Raw genomic sequence first — 18,013 nt, forward strand, 5'->3', positions numbered from 1 at the left:
TCATTTTTAAAGATAATAATAATTATAATAATAAAATTATTCTTTTAATGTTTGAAAATGTGCAATTTTTGAAGTGTTTTGCATTCTTTTTTCAATATTTTTTGGTTCGTGAATAATCGTTTATCAAAAATTAGAAGCTGACAAATATCAAAGAATAGTGTTGCAAGAATGTCTTAAAACGTATAATATAATTTCATAGAAGAAATGTTTCATCTATTTTTAATTTCATAAAAAGAAAATTGTTATTAAGTATTTTTCTTTGTGAAATGAAATGAAATGAATAGTTTTGCAATTGAGTGCTTTCAATACTGACTAGGGAAAGCACGCTTTTCAGCTGCTCTTTTTATTTTTGTTTGCAACTTCTTTTTCGCTGTTTTAGCCATCTTCATAAGCCTCGCTTTCTTTTTTGATACAAGAGCAGCTTTTTCTTGCTTCAATTTCATTCGTTGCTTTTTTTGAAGTTTCTCCCTTCGATTCTTCAATATTTCACCTTGCTCCTTCTTGAATTCAGCTTCTCTTTTTCTTATCGCTTCAATTCGCTGTGAATAAAAAATGTTAAAAAAATAAAATTGTGAAATTTCATAAACATATATTTTCAATGTTTCCTTAATTAACCAACCTCTTTTTCAGCTTTTCGCTGCTCAAATGGAGTGTGATGTTCAATACCCTTTCGTGAAGAACTTATTCTGTATAAATATTAAAATGCTTAATAAAGACAAACTGAAACAAAACTATTCAAACTTTTTAGGCTTTACTCTCCATGTTCTTTTTCCTTGTTTCATTTAAATGAATATTATCCTGGATTAAAGGAAATATGAGGAATATAAAAAAAGCAATGATCACTGAAAGATCTATACCATTATTTATCACGAAAACTGTCGATTTAAAGCTGGTTTTGTCGATCTGTCTATATCCAATTTTTCTTTTTTTTTCCGATGAGCAGCTCTTTCTCGATCTATGATGTTCCATCCCAAGGGAAGAAACAAACAGTTTATCATTATTAAGAGGAATAAACTTTCAAATGTTGTTTATTCTTTTATTTTTCATCTTAAAAGGAACTTGAAGCAGCTCTCGTCTACTTGAACAGATTTTTTGATTGGTCTAAAATTGGAATAACAGATGATGATACAGGTGGTAAGTCGTTGTCAGGTCTGATATTTATATTTTTTTTTGTAAGTGAAACAAAAAAACAAATATTTTGAAATTTCTTTCATTTATTCTCGGTTATTTGAAAACTTCACACAATAAAACATGCGCATCGTTGCTCGCTCTCACTAAAATTCATCAAACATTCTGCGCATTTGAAATAGCTCATGTGGAAAAGAAAGATACAAGACCAATTATTATTCCAGAAGATCTTTTGGAAGGGAAAAGGCCAAAATTTATATCTTGGCTTATTCCACAACCTGCTCTCGATGACTTTCATTTTTCACGAACATCTAAAGATCAATTACAATCATCTCCAATAGATATGACTGAAGATTCATCGGAGCAGTTTAATGTAATAGATTTTCCTTTTCCTTTATCTGTGTCAATCTCACCAACATCGCGCATCTTGCTTGCAAAGTCTGTTCTATCATCTGCAAAAAATACCAAAGCATCTTCCTTTGCAAAAAATGAAATAGTTCAATGTAATTCAAAAACGAATGAACGCTTCTCCTCGTCTCCAAAAAATAGTTCCTGGACCGTTACTGATCTTTCAAATTGGGATGATCCAAATAATTGGGATTATTCTTCTGGTCGCAGTCCCCTTTCCAACTGCCCCGTGAAGCTCAAGCTCCCACTGACACCTCTGATGTGGGGGTTGCCCACCAGCGCCATTCTTCACCAGCTGTGCTTAAAGCACCATGACGAGTGGGCGCGGCACTGGAGGCACAAACTGAAGCTGAGGAGGAGGCGAAAGCTGACAGATGGGAGAGCGATGAAGAAAGTGAAAGCTGAAGGTTTGGATGCTGACAAAGTTGAAGAGGACAATTTCGAGATGGCTGACAGAGTTGACATCAACAGCAAACTTAGAACATCAGCAGCGTCTGAAGGAATGGAAGAAGAAGATGCAGGAGCAGCATCAGCAGCTGATGAAGAAGAAGATGAAGATGAAGACAGAGATACAGACAACAATCCAAGCCCATTCTCTTCTCTTCTGAAGAGTTTTCCTTTAGCCTCTCCTTGGACGCGCCCACGTCTTGCGTTTCCACTGCACCACCATCCGAACATCCCTCTTTCATTCACAGGCGGTACGAAACCCGATGGAGCAGGCAAATCAGCTGCGTCTGTTCCACCGCAGTCAGCAGCCAACCTGTTTCTGTCTCGCACACTCAACTTGGTGACCACAGCATCGCTGATCGCCTACAACTCCCGTGTGCCAAAGCGCTACGGGCAGCGCCAGCTGTCTGTACACGGAAGTTCTGTCACCGCCGCAGCAGCTGCGGCTGCCAGCAACGCCTCGCTGAACATGGGCAGGCTCGGCCTCTTTTCGCAGCAGCGGCTGTTCGGAAGGCAGTCGCTTGTGCAGATTATGAACGGCTATCAGATCGGAGGCAATCCGCAGCAGCGTCTGCAGCCCATACTGCAGCTGCAGCATCTGATGAGGAGAGACCCCGCCCGCCTGCAGAACATGGGGCTCAATCCTCGTCTCCTGTCTGCGCTCAACTTGCAGAGACAGAACTCGACGGCTGCTGCTACTGCTGCTGCTGACGATTCTACTATTGCTTCTCAATCATCAGCTTCTTCCTCTTCTGCATCTTCTTCTTCTTCCTCTTCTTCAAATGCAGCTTCTTCTGCGCCTTCAGCTTCATCATCTGCTAACCCTTCTCTTTCCTCCAATGAATCTCCTTCTTCCTTATCAGCCTCTTCTTCTTCTCCGTCTTCGTCTTCTCCTTCGTCTTCTGCTACTTCATTCCGTTCCAATCCTTTTTTATCTGCCATTTCTCCCTCTTCCCAGTCCTCCTCCACATCACAGCTTTCCCTCTCTGTCCAATCCACCCTCTCATCTTCCTCTTCCTCCTCTTCCTCTTCCTCTACTCTCCATCAGCAGACACCACATCACGGCCCCAGCATCCACCCCTCTCGCTATCGGCTGAGCAGCACACCCACATTGCAGCCGCTGTATGACCTCGCCCAGCCAAACAACGGACTCCTCGGCTCGTCACACCATCCTGTCCCGCCTTCCATCGCAACTCGCTTCATCTCGCGTTTTCCTCTCTCTTATGGCTGGTTTGACAGGAGAGACGAAGAGACAGATGGAAGAAGAATGAGAGGGAAGAGATTATCAACAGCATCAACAGCATCATTTTCATCAGACAATCTGTTTGATGCAGCGTCGTCGGAGGCAGCGATGCAGCAGCTGGCGCAGACGCGTGTGTGTTCGTGTGGCTACAGCGACTTCGATCTGATGAAAGACGTCTTCTCGACACACATCGACTCCCGCGCTGACCTCGAAAACGAGACAAAGATGCGCTCCATCTCAGCAATGGTGAACTTTGGAGATCCCTTTGAATCAGTGGACGGGGTATGAAAAATATATGTCAGTTTATGTTGAAGTGTTATTGGAGGAATGAATAAACAATTAAAAAAGAAAATATTTCATTTCATAACGTTTCATTCATTCATTCATTCGTTCATTTTCACAATCTCTGTTTATTTACTCGTTTTGAAACTTTTACCATCTTTCTTTATTTATTTTCATATTTATCCATTCATTCCACTGCGCCAATCTATCATCCATCTTATTTCAGACAAAGCTAGCCGAGCTGAATCCTCATCTGACGCTTCCCGATGACCCACAGGAATGGCTCCAATCAGCCATACTCGACACCACCCGGCACATCAACAAGCTCACAGGGAAATATGGATACAGCAATGCATCATCATTCGGATACGACCATCTGAACAAGTACAGAAAGAACACACAATACGCCTCTTATCCATCCAATCCGTATTCCTTTTCCCGCGCCCTGTCTCCTCCTGCTTCCACTCAGACACCATTTCACCAGCCATCTCGCTCCACTTCATCCTCTTCCTCTCTCCCCCTTCACTCCCACAGCACTCCACCCGCCCCTGTCCGTATCCCTCCTTCTCCAGTCGTCGACAGCAACTTCTCCCGCGCCCTGCCTCTGCGCACCACGTTCTTCTCGTCTTATGCACGCACCTTTGCAAAGGCAGACCAGTGGGAAGACGCCTGGCGCTATTCCGGCTGGGAGATGGCGACACCTGCATTTGACAAGGCTGTCAAAATGGATTTTTGGCAACAACAACAACAACAACAGTTCGGTGCAGCCAGCGAAGCATACTACGAAGAGATCGCTCGATATGATGCTGCTTCTTATTCATTGTCACACAGCAACTCATTCAGAAAGGGTACAAACGCAGCAGCATCTTCCATACAACAAGATATGAACAGACTGCAGAAGCACCTCAAAGCAGATGTGGAGCTGAGCTGTGCAGTTTCCGCAGCTGAGGGCTCTTCATCTACCGAAGAAGTCCTTTCTCTCCTCTCATCTCATCCGAACTCGTCTTATTCGTCTTCGCTGTCTTCCTCGTCACGTCAGCCTCAAAACATCATCCACGTCAAGTCTCTTCTTCAGTCTACGCTTTCTCAGCTCATCCAAACAGAAGACATCACTCCACTTGTTGCCTCTTCTGCTTCTTCTGACTCTTCCACAGCACAATCTTCCATTTCCCCAGACACATATCCTGTTTCTATATCCTCTTCCTCCTCTTCCTCTCCTTCCTCCTTCATTTCATCCACACAGCATATCACTTCGCATTCTGTCAGTTCTTCAGCCACATCGTCCTCTTCCTCAGCAACAATCACCACAACCACCACAACTACAACCACTACAACCACCACCACCACAGCTGCCTTCACTTCGCAGGAGCTTCCCACTCATCTTCTCCTCGACATGAACGACGTGAACATGATGTTCTCCATCAAACGCGCCTACCAGCCGCCCACTCCACCGCCTGTGCCCGAGACTGTCCAGTCTAATGAAATGAGCTCTTCTCAATCATCTTCTTCTCTGTCGCCTTATGCAAAGAACAGTGCATCGAATAGCAGAAATGCTCCGTTTGGATCAAAAGTGCAGAAGCCAGCAACTGCCCCCTTCCGACCGAGGCACAGCAAATACTACGCAGATGAACAGAATTTGTGGGACGAGCCATTTGCAGAGGAAGAGCAGCAGCAGAATGCAGAAATGGAAGCTGGCAGTGGATTCAACATCCCTCAAATGCAACCAGAGGAAGAAGCAGAGCAGCAGATGAATGAGTATGACAAGACACGCAAAGAGAATGAAGAGCACGAGTCTTCTTTGTCTGACTCACTTGACTCAATTGATGATGATGATGATGACATCTCCTCATCATTGTTATCTTCATCTTCATCTGAGCTATCTGCATCCAGCGGGAATGGCTTTGACGACGATGAGGAGGCACTTGAAGAGTCGGAAGAGGCGTTTGAGGAAGAACTGGAGAGAGAAACGCTGATGATGACAGCAGAGGCAAGAATCGAGCACATAACACACAGAAGGAGAGAAAGAGAGCTGCAGAAGAAGAAAGAGAGAAGGAAGAAGCGAAGGCTGCGGAGGAAAAGAAGGGCTGAACGAGCAAAAGCGAAGCAGAACGAGGCGAAAGCGCAGGAGCAGGATTCTCTTTCCAGCAAAGAAGGAGGCAAAGAGAGAGACGCCTCATCAGCCAACGAAAGCGCCAAAGTGGCAGACAACACGCCGCTTCGGATGGGCAGCCGCGCAGCAGAAAACCGCATTCAGTCGTCGGGTGTCCGTGCACGTGCATTCACTGCGCTGCCAATCATGTCCTTTGCGAGTGTGGCGGGTGCGAGTGATATCAGAGCCATCGAACGGTCGGTGATGATGGGGCTCATCTCACACAGCACCACACAGAACGTGGGATCAACATCGCTTTCTTTGAAAGAGCGGATGAAGAAGACGATGGAAGACCTGATGAAAAAGAAGTCAGCTGCACAGAGCGGTTCAGACGATGGACAAGGCTCAAAACTGGGTGGTGGATTCAAACGCCCTTCGCTCGACCCATCTGCTCCGTTGAGCATTATGGAGATGCCTCTGCCACACTCAACCATCTCCACACTCGATGACACCACATTAGCTGCTGTCTCAATGCGTATCTCCATTTCTCGCCAGACGCTTTCAGGCGAGACACACATCCGCCTCACCTCTGACGCTGCTTCAGGAGATTTGGGTGCAGGTTCAGGTTCAGCTGCCCGTGCTGGTCAGACAGCGACTGATATGCTGGGGGGTATTGCAGCAGGTGGGATGGCTTCTGCCTCAGGTGTGCCTGGTCAGTCTGGAGTGCTGGGTGCATCTGCTGCTGGGTCATCGCTCGGGTTGAGTGCTGCTGGTGCATCGGGAGAGAATGATGGAGACATACAAGCAGCAGGAGGTGCAGTGAAACAACTGACAGCTGCGCAGACAGAAGCCAAAGTGGCTGTTGAGAAGACGGTGCAGCGGCATCAGACGATTGTGGAGACATTCAATCCAGTTGAGAACAAGAAGGTGATCGGCAAGCGTGTTGTGCAGCATTCACTCCCAGCTGTGCTGCTGGCCACAATGCAGACGGAGATGCGATGGTCAGACTTGTCACGATGGCACAGGCATTCACTCACATTGAGGATGATGAAGCCAGGTGTCTGCCATACTGTTACTCCAGTGCGTCCGTACAGCAAGCCACGGCTTCTCCGATTCCGAGCAGGGGAAAGAGTGAAAGAGAGAAGGAGAAGAATGCAGAGGGAACGAGAGGAGATGCTGGAGAGGGAGCGGATGGCAGGCAGAGACGTGAGCTTGAAGAGCGAGCTAAATCTATTTGGAGACGAAGACATCAAAGAAGAAGAGGCAGAAGAGCTTGGGATAGAAAAATCAGGGTATGGTGGAATGAACTATTCATATTCATCATCCTCTCTCCACTCAGCTGTGCTGAACGATCTGTTTGATCCAGAAGAAGACGCGCGCATCCTCAACAACCCGCAGGAATGTGTCAGAGACATCGCTGATCTGACAGCAAAGGAAGGCCACGTGGCTCTTTTTGAGTACATTGAGAAAGATCCTCTTTTGATGTCTGCAGTGGGAATGGCTACGAACATGGTGACATATTACAGAAAGACCTCAGCCACCGATGAGACAGAGCCACATATGTCGATGGGTGATTTAGTTGTGCTGGATCCAGACACAAGCACCCCTTTCCTCGGAGATATTGAACCTGGAACAACTGTCACAGCCATCCAGAACAATCTGTTTATTTCTCCAATCTTCACTCACCAGGTGCCACTCACAGACTTCCTGGTTATAATGCAGCCAATGGCACCAGCCTCAGGAAAAGGATCAAAGGAGAAATCACGTTCAAGTTCGCATCTGTCCACTCTGTTTGCCTCAGGTGTTCTTCCAGAAGGATATTCCTTCTCAGTCAGAGAGATCAACTCGCTCCACACAATTGGGCAGCTCTTCCCTGAATATCGTGTGCCTGCCCCTGGCTCACATGCACACGACCAGTACTTACAGGATAGGGTGGGCGTCTTCATCATCCGCTCGTTCAAGGAGCTTCTCCAACAGCGCATATACGCCCCAGAAATCCACATCAGCGTCATCCAGAAGAAGTTTCCTTCACTTGCACCAAGTTTCATCCGCCGGCAGCTGCAGAAGTATGCTCAGCACACACGTGCTGGTGGCAGCTCATGGGCGTTGCGACCAGGTGCCTCTCTTCCAGGAGAGGAGGAGATCAGAGAGATGGTTACACCAGAAATGGTGTGTGCCTTCCAATCGATGCTGGCGGGGACGATTCGGGTGCAAGAGCTGGAGATCACACAGATCAAGCAGATTGACCTGGGCGGGCTGGACGAGGAAGACTTGTTGGGCGATGCAATTGGTGAGGAGATGAACTTAACGCCGTGGGAGCTGAGCACAAACTACCTTGATGCCATTCAAGGAAAGATTAGACTGAAGATGACTGGAGTTGGCGATCCAACAGGCAGAGGAGAAGGTTTCTCGTTTTTGAAACAGAACTTGAAGCAGCTGAACAAAGACGGAACACAGGAACCGAAGCCCCGGGCGCAGCTTGTTGGCACAGGAGCAGATCTTAGGAGGCAGAAAGTTGCAGAGCTTAGAGAATACATGAGAGAGATGGGGATGTCAGAGGAGGATGTTGGCAAGCTGGAGCGGTGGGGGCTTGTGAATGTGCTGAAAACTGTTGCCTCGCAGAGCAACAACGAGCGATTTAGGCAATTTTCGAGGGAATCTCGCACACAGGCGCAGGAGATGACGCATCAATACAACGAGCAGGCGCAGCTGATTTTCAAAGCACATCTCAGAATGCTCGCAGGAGAAGACGAAAAACGAAAGCAGCCGAGTTACATGGCCGAGCACATGCGCCGTCTGGAAGAGGAGAGGCAGCTCAGGCGCCAGCTGCGGAAGGAGAGGAGGCAGAGAGAGAAGCAGCGGCTGCAGAGGCTGAAGGAAGGGAAGATCACACAGGAAGAGGCGCGCGCAGAGAGAGAGAAAGACGAAGCAGAGTTTGAGGCAAGAATAAAGAAGGAAAGAGAAGAAAGAGCGAAGAAAGCGAAGGAGAAGCTGCAGAAGCGAAAGGAGGCGAAGGAAGTGCTGCTCAAACACGGATTCAACACAGCCGATGCGAACAGAGCGGACGAAGAAAATGATGAAGAGGAAGAAGGGAAAGGAGAGAATGAAACAAGACAAGGAAGCAATAAATCGAAGATGGACAAGTCAAAAGGCGATTCAGATGGCAAAGGAAGGATGGAGGAAAGCGATGGGAGAGGAGAAGGAGAAGAAGGAGAAGGCGAAGATGGCAACAGAAAGAAGAAAGAGGAGAAGAATGCGCTGGATTGGATAGGAATCAGCCCAGCTGTTGGGAGCACGCGCAATGGCGGAGAAGGGGCAGAGCTGCAGATGCAGCAGGAGCTGAGGGAGTTTGGGCACACTTTTGGAGAAAGCGAGGAAGACGACAGCGATGCAGACATTGCAGCCACACTCGAGGATGAAATCAACGAGATTCTGAAGGAGAGAGACGAAGACACAGAAGAAGCAGAAAAGAAGCAGATTGAAATCACAAAGCAGTTTTTGGCTTCGCTCGATGACGATGACCAGAACACATCGCGCGGAACGTCGTTTGACACTCCACCGCCTCTCAAAGTGACTCTGGCATCTGCTCCTGTTGCATCTTCTTCTTCTTCTTCATCTGCCTCAGCTTCAGCTTCAGCTTCATCATCATCATCATCATCAGACAATACTTCAATAGCCATGTCAGAGGATGACTCAGATTATGCTCCTCAGATGGAAGTCAATGAAAGTGCTTCCTCTTCAGCTGAACCCTCTCAACTTTCTGAACAACCTTCTCAGCCAACACAACCAGCTCAACCAACTCAATTGCTTCAGTCAGCTTCTATTCCTTCCTCCTCCTCTGCTTCTGCTCCTTCATCTTCCTCTTCCTCTTCTTCAACTCCCTCTTCATTGTTGGACACAACAACTTCTGCATTTGCATTCAAAACAGAGCCAACTTTGCTGAATGCCCCACCTCTTTCTTCGACAGTGCCTTCTCTTTCAATTCTGACAGCAGCCACAACAAGCACATCAAAAGAAGAGGAATCAAAATCATCAAAATCGTCTTCTGCTCTCATTCCACCGTCTGCTTTGCTTTCATTGAGCATCCTGTCTCCATCTTCTGATGCATCTTCTGCTTCTCCTTCATCTTCAGCTTCCTCAACTGCATCTTCATCTGCAACAGATAAATCTTCAATGTCAAATTCAGCTTCTTCCACTCCATCTGCTTTCAACAAGCCATCAATATTCAGTTCAGCTATGCCATCATTTGCTACAACAACATCGACATTATCTTCTTCCTCCTCCTCCTCATCAACAACACCAGAGAAATCCACTCCTTCTGTTCCTCGTGTGCTCTCACCAATTGTGATGGACAGCGCTTCTATTGGCACCCCTTCCTCTGCTGCCATCAAAGACGAAGGCTCTTCTGTTGGTTTGTCTTCAGACACCTCTGCTTCTGCTTCTTCCTCTTCCTCCTCTTTGTTTTCTTTTCCTTCCACTTTGAATGCAGCATCACAGCAAACACATTCGGGTGAATCTGCTTCTTCTTCTTCTTCTTCTTCTCCTTCTTCTAGTTCTTCATCTGAGCATGCAACCAGCTCTCAATCAACTTTATTTCCTGTTCCTTCTTCCCTTCTTTCTATATCTTCAACATCAGCATCATCAACATCTTCTCCTTCTTCAACTGAGTCTGCTTCAAATGCCAATACAGATGCAAGTTCATCAGTTGTACCATCAACCACAAATAACAACAGTTCTTCTTCTGTTTCTTCTTCTTCTTCTTCTTTTTCTTCTTCTTCCTCCTCCTCATCCTCCTCAACATCATCCACATCCTCTCCTTCCTCTGCCGCCTCGTCCTCACCTGAAGCCACTCCACCAACACCCAGTGTATCCTTATCAATCAGCAAAAAGCTATCTTCCTCTTCTTATTCTTCTCCCTTGGCGTCTCAGACACGTCTGCTTGCCTCCACCAGACATCTCATACGCCATCCATCCAAACTGAAGAAACAGAGAGAGAAGAAAGTGATGAAGAAGATCAGCACAGCACCGTTGATTCCGTATCTGAAGAAGCCAGTGAGGCAGCGTGGGTTCAAGCTGCACATTCATCACGGGAGAGAGGGAATTCATGGAAGGACTCATCATGCACGGATGGTTGTGGATATTCTGGACAAGAACCAGCAAGGGATGATTGCTGAGCCATCGGGGGCGAGAAGGAACTATGCGGTGGGAGCATATGGAGGAGGGTATGTGCTGGAACACGACATGGCAGAGAGGATGGTGATGGAGGCAGAGGAGAAGAAGAAGAGAGAGAAGAAGATGAAGAAGCTGATAAGCATGAAAATGAAGGGAGAAGAATCAGCGCTGGACAAAGAAGGGAAGGAAGGGAAAGAGGAGAAAGAAGGAAAGGAAGGAGGAGCCGAGAACGAAGGGATGGAAGGCAGCGAAGCAGAAGACGAGGATGAGAGCATGGATGATTTGAGTGGACAGCAGAACAGGCGAAGAATGAAGAAAAAGAAGATGATTTTGAAAAAGACCATCACAGAAACACTGCCAAGTGGAGACCTTCTGATAACTATTCAATACACAAGACGCAGTGGTGTGATTGCAAAGTACGAGAAATATCGAAAGCTGATGGAAGATCGCAAAGCGCAGAGAGGAGCTGTGGAGTCGACAGAGGTGGAAGCACAGAAGGAAGCAATTATGAAGGAGAAGAGGAGACTTCAGGAGAAGAAGAAGAGGCTACAGCAGGCAATGATCACCCGGCGAGCAGAGCTGGCATTCAAAGCAGAGGGAGAAAAAGAAGACGAGGAAGAAGAAGCACAAGATGGGCTGAATGATGAAGCAGATGCAGAGAAGGAGGAAGAGATGGAGATGGATGAGCAGAAGCAGCTGGAGAAAGAGCGGAAGCGGCAGGAGCTTCGTGAGAGGCGCCTGGCTGCGAGCCAAATGTCACCTGAAGAGCGATTCCAGCAGCTGGTGCAGGAGGACGATCTGCTGACGAGCTACAAGCAGCGGATGAGCACAATTGAGGAGCGGCTGAGGCATCTGGATGTGCGCGAGGCAGAGACTGTCAGGAGAGGAGAACTTGCACAGCGCAAGTTGGATCAGTCGCGTGTGATTGACTCGCAGAGAAGAGGCCCAGGGACAGAGAAAATACGGCAGTCAGCAGCAGATGCAGAGTCTGGTGATGCAGATGGGATGGACAGAGACGAGGAAGGGATCTCAGAGGAGAAAAAGAACGAGCTGAAGTTGAGGACGATGGAGGAAGCGGGTCTGTTTATGAAGAAATGCAAAGCATGTGGAGCAGTTGGACACATCAAAACAAACAGAAACTGCCCAATGTTCTTTCAGACAAGACAGGCAGAGCTCAATGCGATCATTGCACGAGGAGGGACAGAGGCGGAGAAAGCGAAGAAGACGCTGGAAAGCGAAAAGGCAAAAGAGGAAGAAAGAAAGCAGAAGCTGAGGGAGAAAGGAATTGACCCAGACTTGGCTACGTTTGAAGACAACCTGTCAGTTGCACCGTCGGCTGTGCGGAGAGCAGCAATGAACATGATGCGGTGGAGGAGAGGTATTTCTGTTGGGGCAGGCGACGAAAGCGAAGAGGAAGGCGGAGAAGAAGACGACTACAGCTCAGAGGAAGAGATGGATGCGAACGATGTGGTGCTGAACGGGATGTGGAAGAAGAAGCGGAGCCGAGGTGAGTTCACATCTGTGGACAACATTGCAATGGCTGGCGATTCAGAAGACGAAGTTTTGGACTCCGATGACGACAAGCCGATCTCCAGCAGGACACGCGGAGCATCAAAAGTGTTTGGAGACGACGGGACAAACGCTGCCACCACGTTTGCGCCAATTGACGAATGCGACATTCAGACGATTCCACCAGAGGAGATGGGTGCATTCACAGAGATGAGGAAGAAGTGGAGGCTGCAGTGGTGGAAGGAGTACAAAGGAGATGCGCCACTGAATTCTGCGGTGCTTTCAATTTGCATAGATACGAATCAACAACAACAACAGGCAGACACACAAACAGCATTTTCTTCAGCTCTTGGGACAGCTCAACAATCACCTGGAAATAACGCACAAAATCAAATTGACACAAACAACCAATCGTCTTATTCGTCTCCACAGCCAGCGATCAGTCAGCCAACACCGATGCAGACTGACTCTAAGCTATTTCCGATGCCAACCACAATTTCTGTGCCGCAAGCATCTCATCCTACACTTTCTTCACCTCCTCCTTCAAATTCAATTTTATCAGCTTCACCAAAAGAAGAAAGCTTGGGTGTCAGCATGAATACTTCATCAAATGATTTCAATTCATTTGCCCCTCCTTCTTCAGCTGATATTTCACAACCACAAGCAAACAGAGCATCCGAACCAACTCCTCAAAACATGAATTCATCAGAAGCAAACACCGCAAGTGCATCGTCTCCTTCTTCACCTACACCAAGTCTGGCCTCTTCTCGCTCATCGTCGCAGCAGCGCTCATTCGACGGGGACGAAGTTGTTCGCATCAGAAGGCGCAGAATCAGAAAGCGGAAGGATCCCGAAGTTGAACTTGGCAATCTGCTCGAATGGCTTCTGGAGCGTCTGCGCTCCTCGCGCTATGCTGGCTACTATCTGCAGCCTGTGACGCTGGAGATAGCACCTGGCTACTTCAACTATGTGGACGAGCCGATTGATCTGTCGAAGATCCGCATTTCTGTGAAGGCGATGGAATACTCGTCACGGCAGTCATTCCTGAACGACTTGTATCTGATGGCACACAACGCCCATCTCTACAACGATGTCTTTGTGAAGGACAACATCATCTCCCGCAACGCCGACAAGCTGGTGGAGCTGGCTGAAGTTGAGTTTTACCACCGCAACAGGCAGCTGACACGGTTGGAGGAGCGCATTATGAGGCAGCGGAAGGAGCTGGGAGTGGCTGAGCGGACAGTCAGCGCTTGGAGAGACGGCGGTGGAGCTTTGCTTTCGGTGCTGAAGAAAGGATCGAGGGGAGAAGGAGAAAGCAGTACAGTATCAGAGGCACGGAAACGAGGAGAAAAAGATAAAGAGAGAATGCTGACACGACAGCGCAATCTGCAGAGGACAAGGCAGAGGAACATTGCCAAGAAGGAAAAGAAGCTGAAGACATTACAGCAGATGCCCAAGTTTTTGCTGAAGCCAGTGAAAATACGCACTGGAAAGGGAGGAGCTGGGCAGATTACGCAATACAAGATCGTCCCTGCCACGTCGGAGGCCGTGCTTCTTGAGCCACTCAGAGCGTCAAACAAGAAGGTGCTGAAGCCACGTGCGTATCTGCAGACAGAAGAGCAGAAGAAGAAGCCCATCTTTGAATTTGAGCGTGATGGGCTGAACCATCTAATGAGGGTGCATCTGCTGCGACTGAGGCGATTTAGGAAGATGTTGAGAAGAGAAAGGGCAGCAGCTGCAGCGGCTGCTTCCTCTTCCTCTTCTTCATCAGCTTCGGCCTCTGCTTCCACTTCCGCTTCAGCTTCTTCTGAACATTCAACGCCAATTGGCTACACTTCGCGCATTCCATTCGCAGTTCACCCGCTTCCTCCGCCTCTTCCTTTGAGAAGGCCGCCACAAAGACCGATCATTCACGACGATGTCTCGCCAGCAATGCAGCCATCGCCAGGCACATCCACACAATCACTGAACACATCTCCAATCATCTCATCTACTGCCACTCGTGTCAAACTGGGAATGCACACTGGTGTGCCCTCCTCTCCATCTGATTTGTATTCTGAGTCTGCCTCTGCATCTTCAATTGCTCCTCCGCCTTCTCCTTCACCGTCTCCTTCGCCTTCGCTGGCACCTTCGCGTCTCGGCACCCGCAGCACAGCATTCAAAATCAAGATAGTCAACAAGCGCAGCCAGTCTGTCTCGTCCCTGTCGAATGCGCAGGTAAGATCTCCTTCTCCACTGAAGGAAGAACCGTCGCAGCTGAATGTGATGTCGCCAGCTGCGCAGAACAAGAAGAAGAACAAGATGCGCATGGACGATGACGAGGAAGACGACATGTTTGCGAGATCTTCTTCGGAACAACGGCAACAGAAGATTCAACAGATACAAATGCAGCAGCAGCAACAACAACACGAAGAACAAGAACGACAAGAAAAAGAGCAAGAACAAATGAATGACGATGAAGAATCAGACTTTCTGTCTCCGCTGCACCAGACAACAACAGTCAAAGACGAAGACGATTTGGATGCGCTGTTTGATTCACTCGACAAAGAAAGCAGCATTTCAGAGCAGACACAGAAAAACGAGCCATTTGCTGTGAATACACCTGCAACAAACACAAACACAAACACAACACCAACTCCAACCACAACCACAAACACTTTGCCATCACCTCAAACTCCTCAAACTCCAAAAGCTCCTGAAGTCCATTCTGAAACAAGCAAGCTGGCTGATACAACTGAAAAGCAAGTACGAAAGCCTCTGAAAATTAAACTGAAAATCAGAGCAAATCCACCAACCACAAACGCTCCTGCACCATCTCATCCTTCCTCTTCCTCTTCTTCCACCTCTTCTTCTACCAATGAAACTATCATCAAACAATCAACACCAGAATTAAAGATACAACCAACAGACAACACTTCTCGCTCATCTCAAAATCCTTTTAATTCTTCTTCTTCTTCCACCACTCAATCATCTGCTCCTCCAAAAGAACATTCCAACTCAGCTCCATTTTCGCTTTCAATGAACCAACCAGCCAATTCAAATGGAGCACGCAATCCAACTCCCACAACATCACCTGCACCATCACTTCTCTCTTCTTCTCCCTCTGCTTCTCCTCATCCTCCAATGCCGACTCAATCAACTTCCACTACAAATATCACTTCTTCGATTGTTACACATCGCCCTTTGCCTCGCAGGCCAGTTTCACCTTCTCCTTCTGCATCCACCACACCTCAGCCATCCAAACCTCTCCTTCCAACACACTCTCATTCACCTTCACCATCTCCCTCAATCTCTCCTTCTGCTTCAACTTCTGCTTTTACCTCTTCTTTTTCTTCCTCTTCCTCCTCTTCTGCACCTCAACACCCAATTGCAGCGCCTCGCAGGCCCCAGCCATTTGCCCCGCCTTCACAGATATCTCCGAAGCAGAGTTCTCCTTCTGCTTCTTCTGCTCCATCTGCCACTTCAGCAGCAGAAGAAAAACATCCTTTATCAAATGAGCCAAGCACTGCAAGTGCGAAAAGACCGGTTATAAAACTGAAAATAGGAGCCTTTAAGAAAAAGAGCGAAGGCTCTTCGGCTCCACACTAGAAATCGTGTTTGAATGATGAGGCAAAGCATATTTCGAGAATGAAATACGACTAAGCCTCTTTCACTTCACCATTTATGTTTTAAAAATATAAAAATAAAAGTTTTAATGATTGAAATCGAAATAATAATAAAAAAAATGAGTTTCAGTCAGAATGAATTAATGCTTATTTTTTTTGTGTTGTTTAATATCGAATAAAATTTTAAAAATAATTGCTTTTCTTTGGCAGCAAGCAATGAGTTGAAAGAATTCCATCACAGAAAAATCGACTCCATACAAAAACGCAAACACTTTAGAGATTCAGTCTTTCTTATTGCATTAAAAACTATTGTATATTTTCCCTTCTAACACCAAGAAATCCGACGACAGTAACTTGGAAATGTTAAATATTCTCTTGTATTTTTCACGAATTTTTTTTTCCTGCTCAAGAAGCATCCAAACATATGTTAAAATAGATCCAGCGCGAATCCACTCATTTTGTATTTTTGTTGGTTGTAAGTCAGAAAATCTAATGCGCACCAAAGCAACTGTGATCAGTCTTTCTGCTTTTCTTCTTCTTTCTCTTCTTTGATATTTTCTTCTTTCTTTTCTTCTTTCTTTTCTTCCTCTTCCTTAACTCCTTCCTTAACTTCATCTTCTTTCTTTGTTTCTTCTTTTCCTTCTTCTTTCGCTTTCTCTTCCTTTCTTGATTTCTCTTCTCCTTTTTTCTCTTCTTCATCTTTCTCATCTTTTTTCTTTTCTTCCTTCCCTTTCGCTTTCTCTTTTTCCTTTTTCTCCTTTTCATCATTATCTCTTTCCCTTTCCCCTTTTCTTTTTTCTTCTTCCTCATCTTCCTCATCTTCCTCTTCTCCTTCTTCCTCTTCATCATCCTCCAGCTCCCTCGCTCTTACCATCCTGTAATAATTCTCTTCATCTTCAATATCCTTCTCTTCAATGTATTTAATTGACTTTCGAAGCTCTTTCCTTCTCTCTTTCTCTTTCTCCTCATTCACCATTCTTTCCAATTCGCTTGTCAGAATGTCGATCTGCAGCTCCGTCGGATTAACATCGACATTTTGCTCTTCTTCCTCTTTATTCTCTCCCTCCTTTTTTTCTTCTTTGATTTCTTCCTCTTTATCATCAAATATTTCCTCGCTCAATCCAAATTTTTGCAGCAAAGGTGCAAATGCAATCTTTTCTTTTGCTCGCTGCTCCTCCAGCTGCTTCCCCACAAGTTCAAGCTCAGCTTTAACAGTGCTGTCTGCTGGGGCAGACACCAAAGCAGCTCTCAGATCAGTGCGGGCAAGCCGAAGATCCCCTTGCTTGACATACACCTGCGATCGCCTATACAACGCTTTGGCATTGGTAGGATCCATTTTAAGAACTGAGTTTGCTTCGTCCTTCACAAACGACAACTTTGGAGGATCCATTTTCAAAAAACAAAGACATTTGTTCAGATGAAGAGCAATTCTTAATGCCTGCAGTTGGTCTTTTCTAATATCCTGAGAATCATCAAGATTTTCTATAAATCGTAGTCCTCGATCATATTCACGTCGTGCAACCTTCCACTTTCCAAATTTTACAAATTTATTCCCTCTTTCTTTTTTCAACATTGCTGTTTCAAATTTTTCATTATCAGTAATAGGCTCTTTGTCAAATGCAATGAGTTCAATTTGATAGATGATGGGCAATTTTGGACGATGTTTTTGCTTTCTATTTTTCTTTTTTCTTCTCAAAAAATCAGAAGCAATTGTGAATTCAGATTTTTCTCCAACTTGCATACTTCCAACAGCAACATCCATGCCTCTGCTAACACGTCCAAGGCCAAGATTAAATTGAAAAGGTGACTCAGGATCTTGAAACGAACGGACCACGGTTCTGTCTTTAAGTAAAGCATCATATAAAATATAAACTGTTGCACGTAGTTGTGGCTTTGGCCCACTTCCTGCTTTCAAAATTCTCTTTACAACTTTCATAGGACATTCTGACTTAACGTCAACACGAGAATCTTCCAAATTCACCTCAGTTCCAGGCAAATAATCAGAAAACTGTCTTCTTTCACATTTTTCATCAAATGAATAATTAGAATCATTTGAAAATGCAAATAGATCTTCTGTTGACGATTCTTCGCTTTCTTCAATATCAGTGCTCATTGCGTATTTTTAAAATT

General features: G+C 46.2%; 3 protein-coding genes across 3 annotated transcripts; 1 reads left to right on the forward strand and 2 right to left on the reverse strand.

The window, feature by feature from the left end:
* Nucleotides 1–97: 97 nt before the first annotated feature.
* MONOS_292 (uncharacterized protein) lies at nt 98–855 on the reverse strand. The gene is made up of 3 exons (XM_067872876.1): nt 742–855; nt 620–686; nt 98–539 (listed from the first exon to the last, which is right to left on the reverse strand). The coding sequence occupies exons 1-3, from the start codon at nt 780–782 to the stop codon at nt 303–305; spliced, it is 345 nt and encodes a 114-aa protein (XP_067724389.1). The 5' UTR covers nt 783–855; the 3' UTR covers nt 98–302.
* An 80-nt stretch (nt 856–935) lies between these two features.
* MONOS_291 (Transcription initiation factor TFIID subunit 1) lies at nt 936–16,021 on the forward strand (the record flags this gene model as incomplete). Its single annotated transcript, XM_067872865.1, has 4 exons — nt 936–989; nt 1,056–1,149; nt 1,311–3,508; nt 3,735–16,021. 4 exons carry the CDS (start codon nt 936–938, stop codon nt 15,864–15,866), a joined length of 14,478 nt encoding a protein of 4,825 aa, XP_067724390.1. The 3' UTR covers nt 15,867–16,021.
* Nucleotides 16,016–17,996, reverse strand: MONOS_290 (putative peptidyl-prolyl isomerase; the record flags this gene model as incomplete). The annotated part of the gene is made up of 1 exon (XM_067872855.1): nt 16,016–17,996. The coding sequence occupies one exon, from the start codon at nt 17,994–17,996 to the stop codon at nt 16,398–16,400; it is 1,599 nt and encodes a 532-aa protein (XP_067724391.1). The 3' UTR covers nt 16,016–16,397.
* Between the last annotated feature and the right edge of the window lie 17 nt (nt 17,997–18,013).

This window comes from Monocercomonoides exilis (assembly GCF_001643675.1).
Source record: "Monocercomonoides exilis strain PA203 chromosome Unknown scaffold33-1116896, whole genome shotgun sequence".
In the NCBI taxonomy this organism is placed as follows: Eukaryota; Preaxostyla; order Oxymonadida; family Polymastigidae; genus Monocercomonoides; species Monocercomonoides exilis.

Coding starts and splice junctions, on each gene's coding strand:
- MONOS_292 (XM_067872876.1), bottom strand. CDS start 782: ATGAAACAAGGAAAAAGAACATGGAGAGTAAAGCCTAAAAA. Junction 687..741: donor TGGAGAGTAAAGCCTAAAAA/GTTTGAATAGTT, acceptor ATATTTATACAG/AATAAGTTCTTCACGAAAGG. Junction 540..619: donor AGCGAAAAGCTGAAAAAGAG/GTTGGTTAATTA, acceptor TTTTATTCACAG/CGAATTGAAGCGATAAGAAA.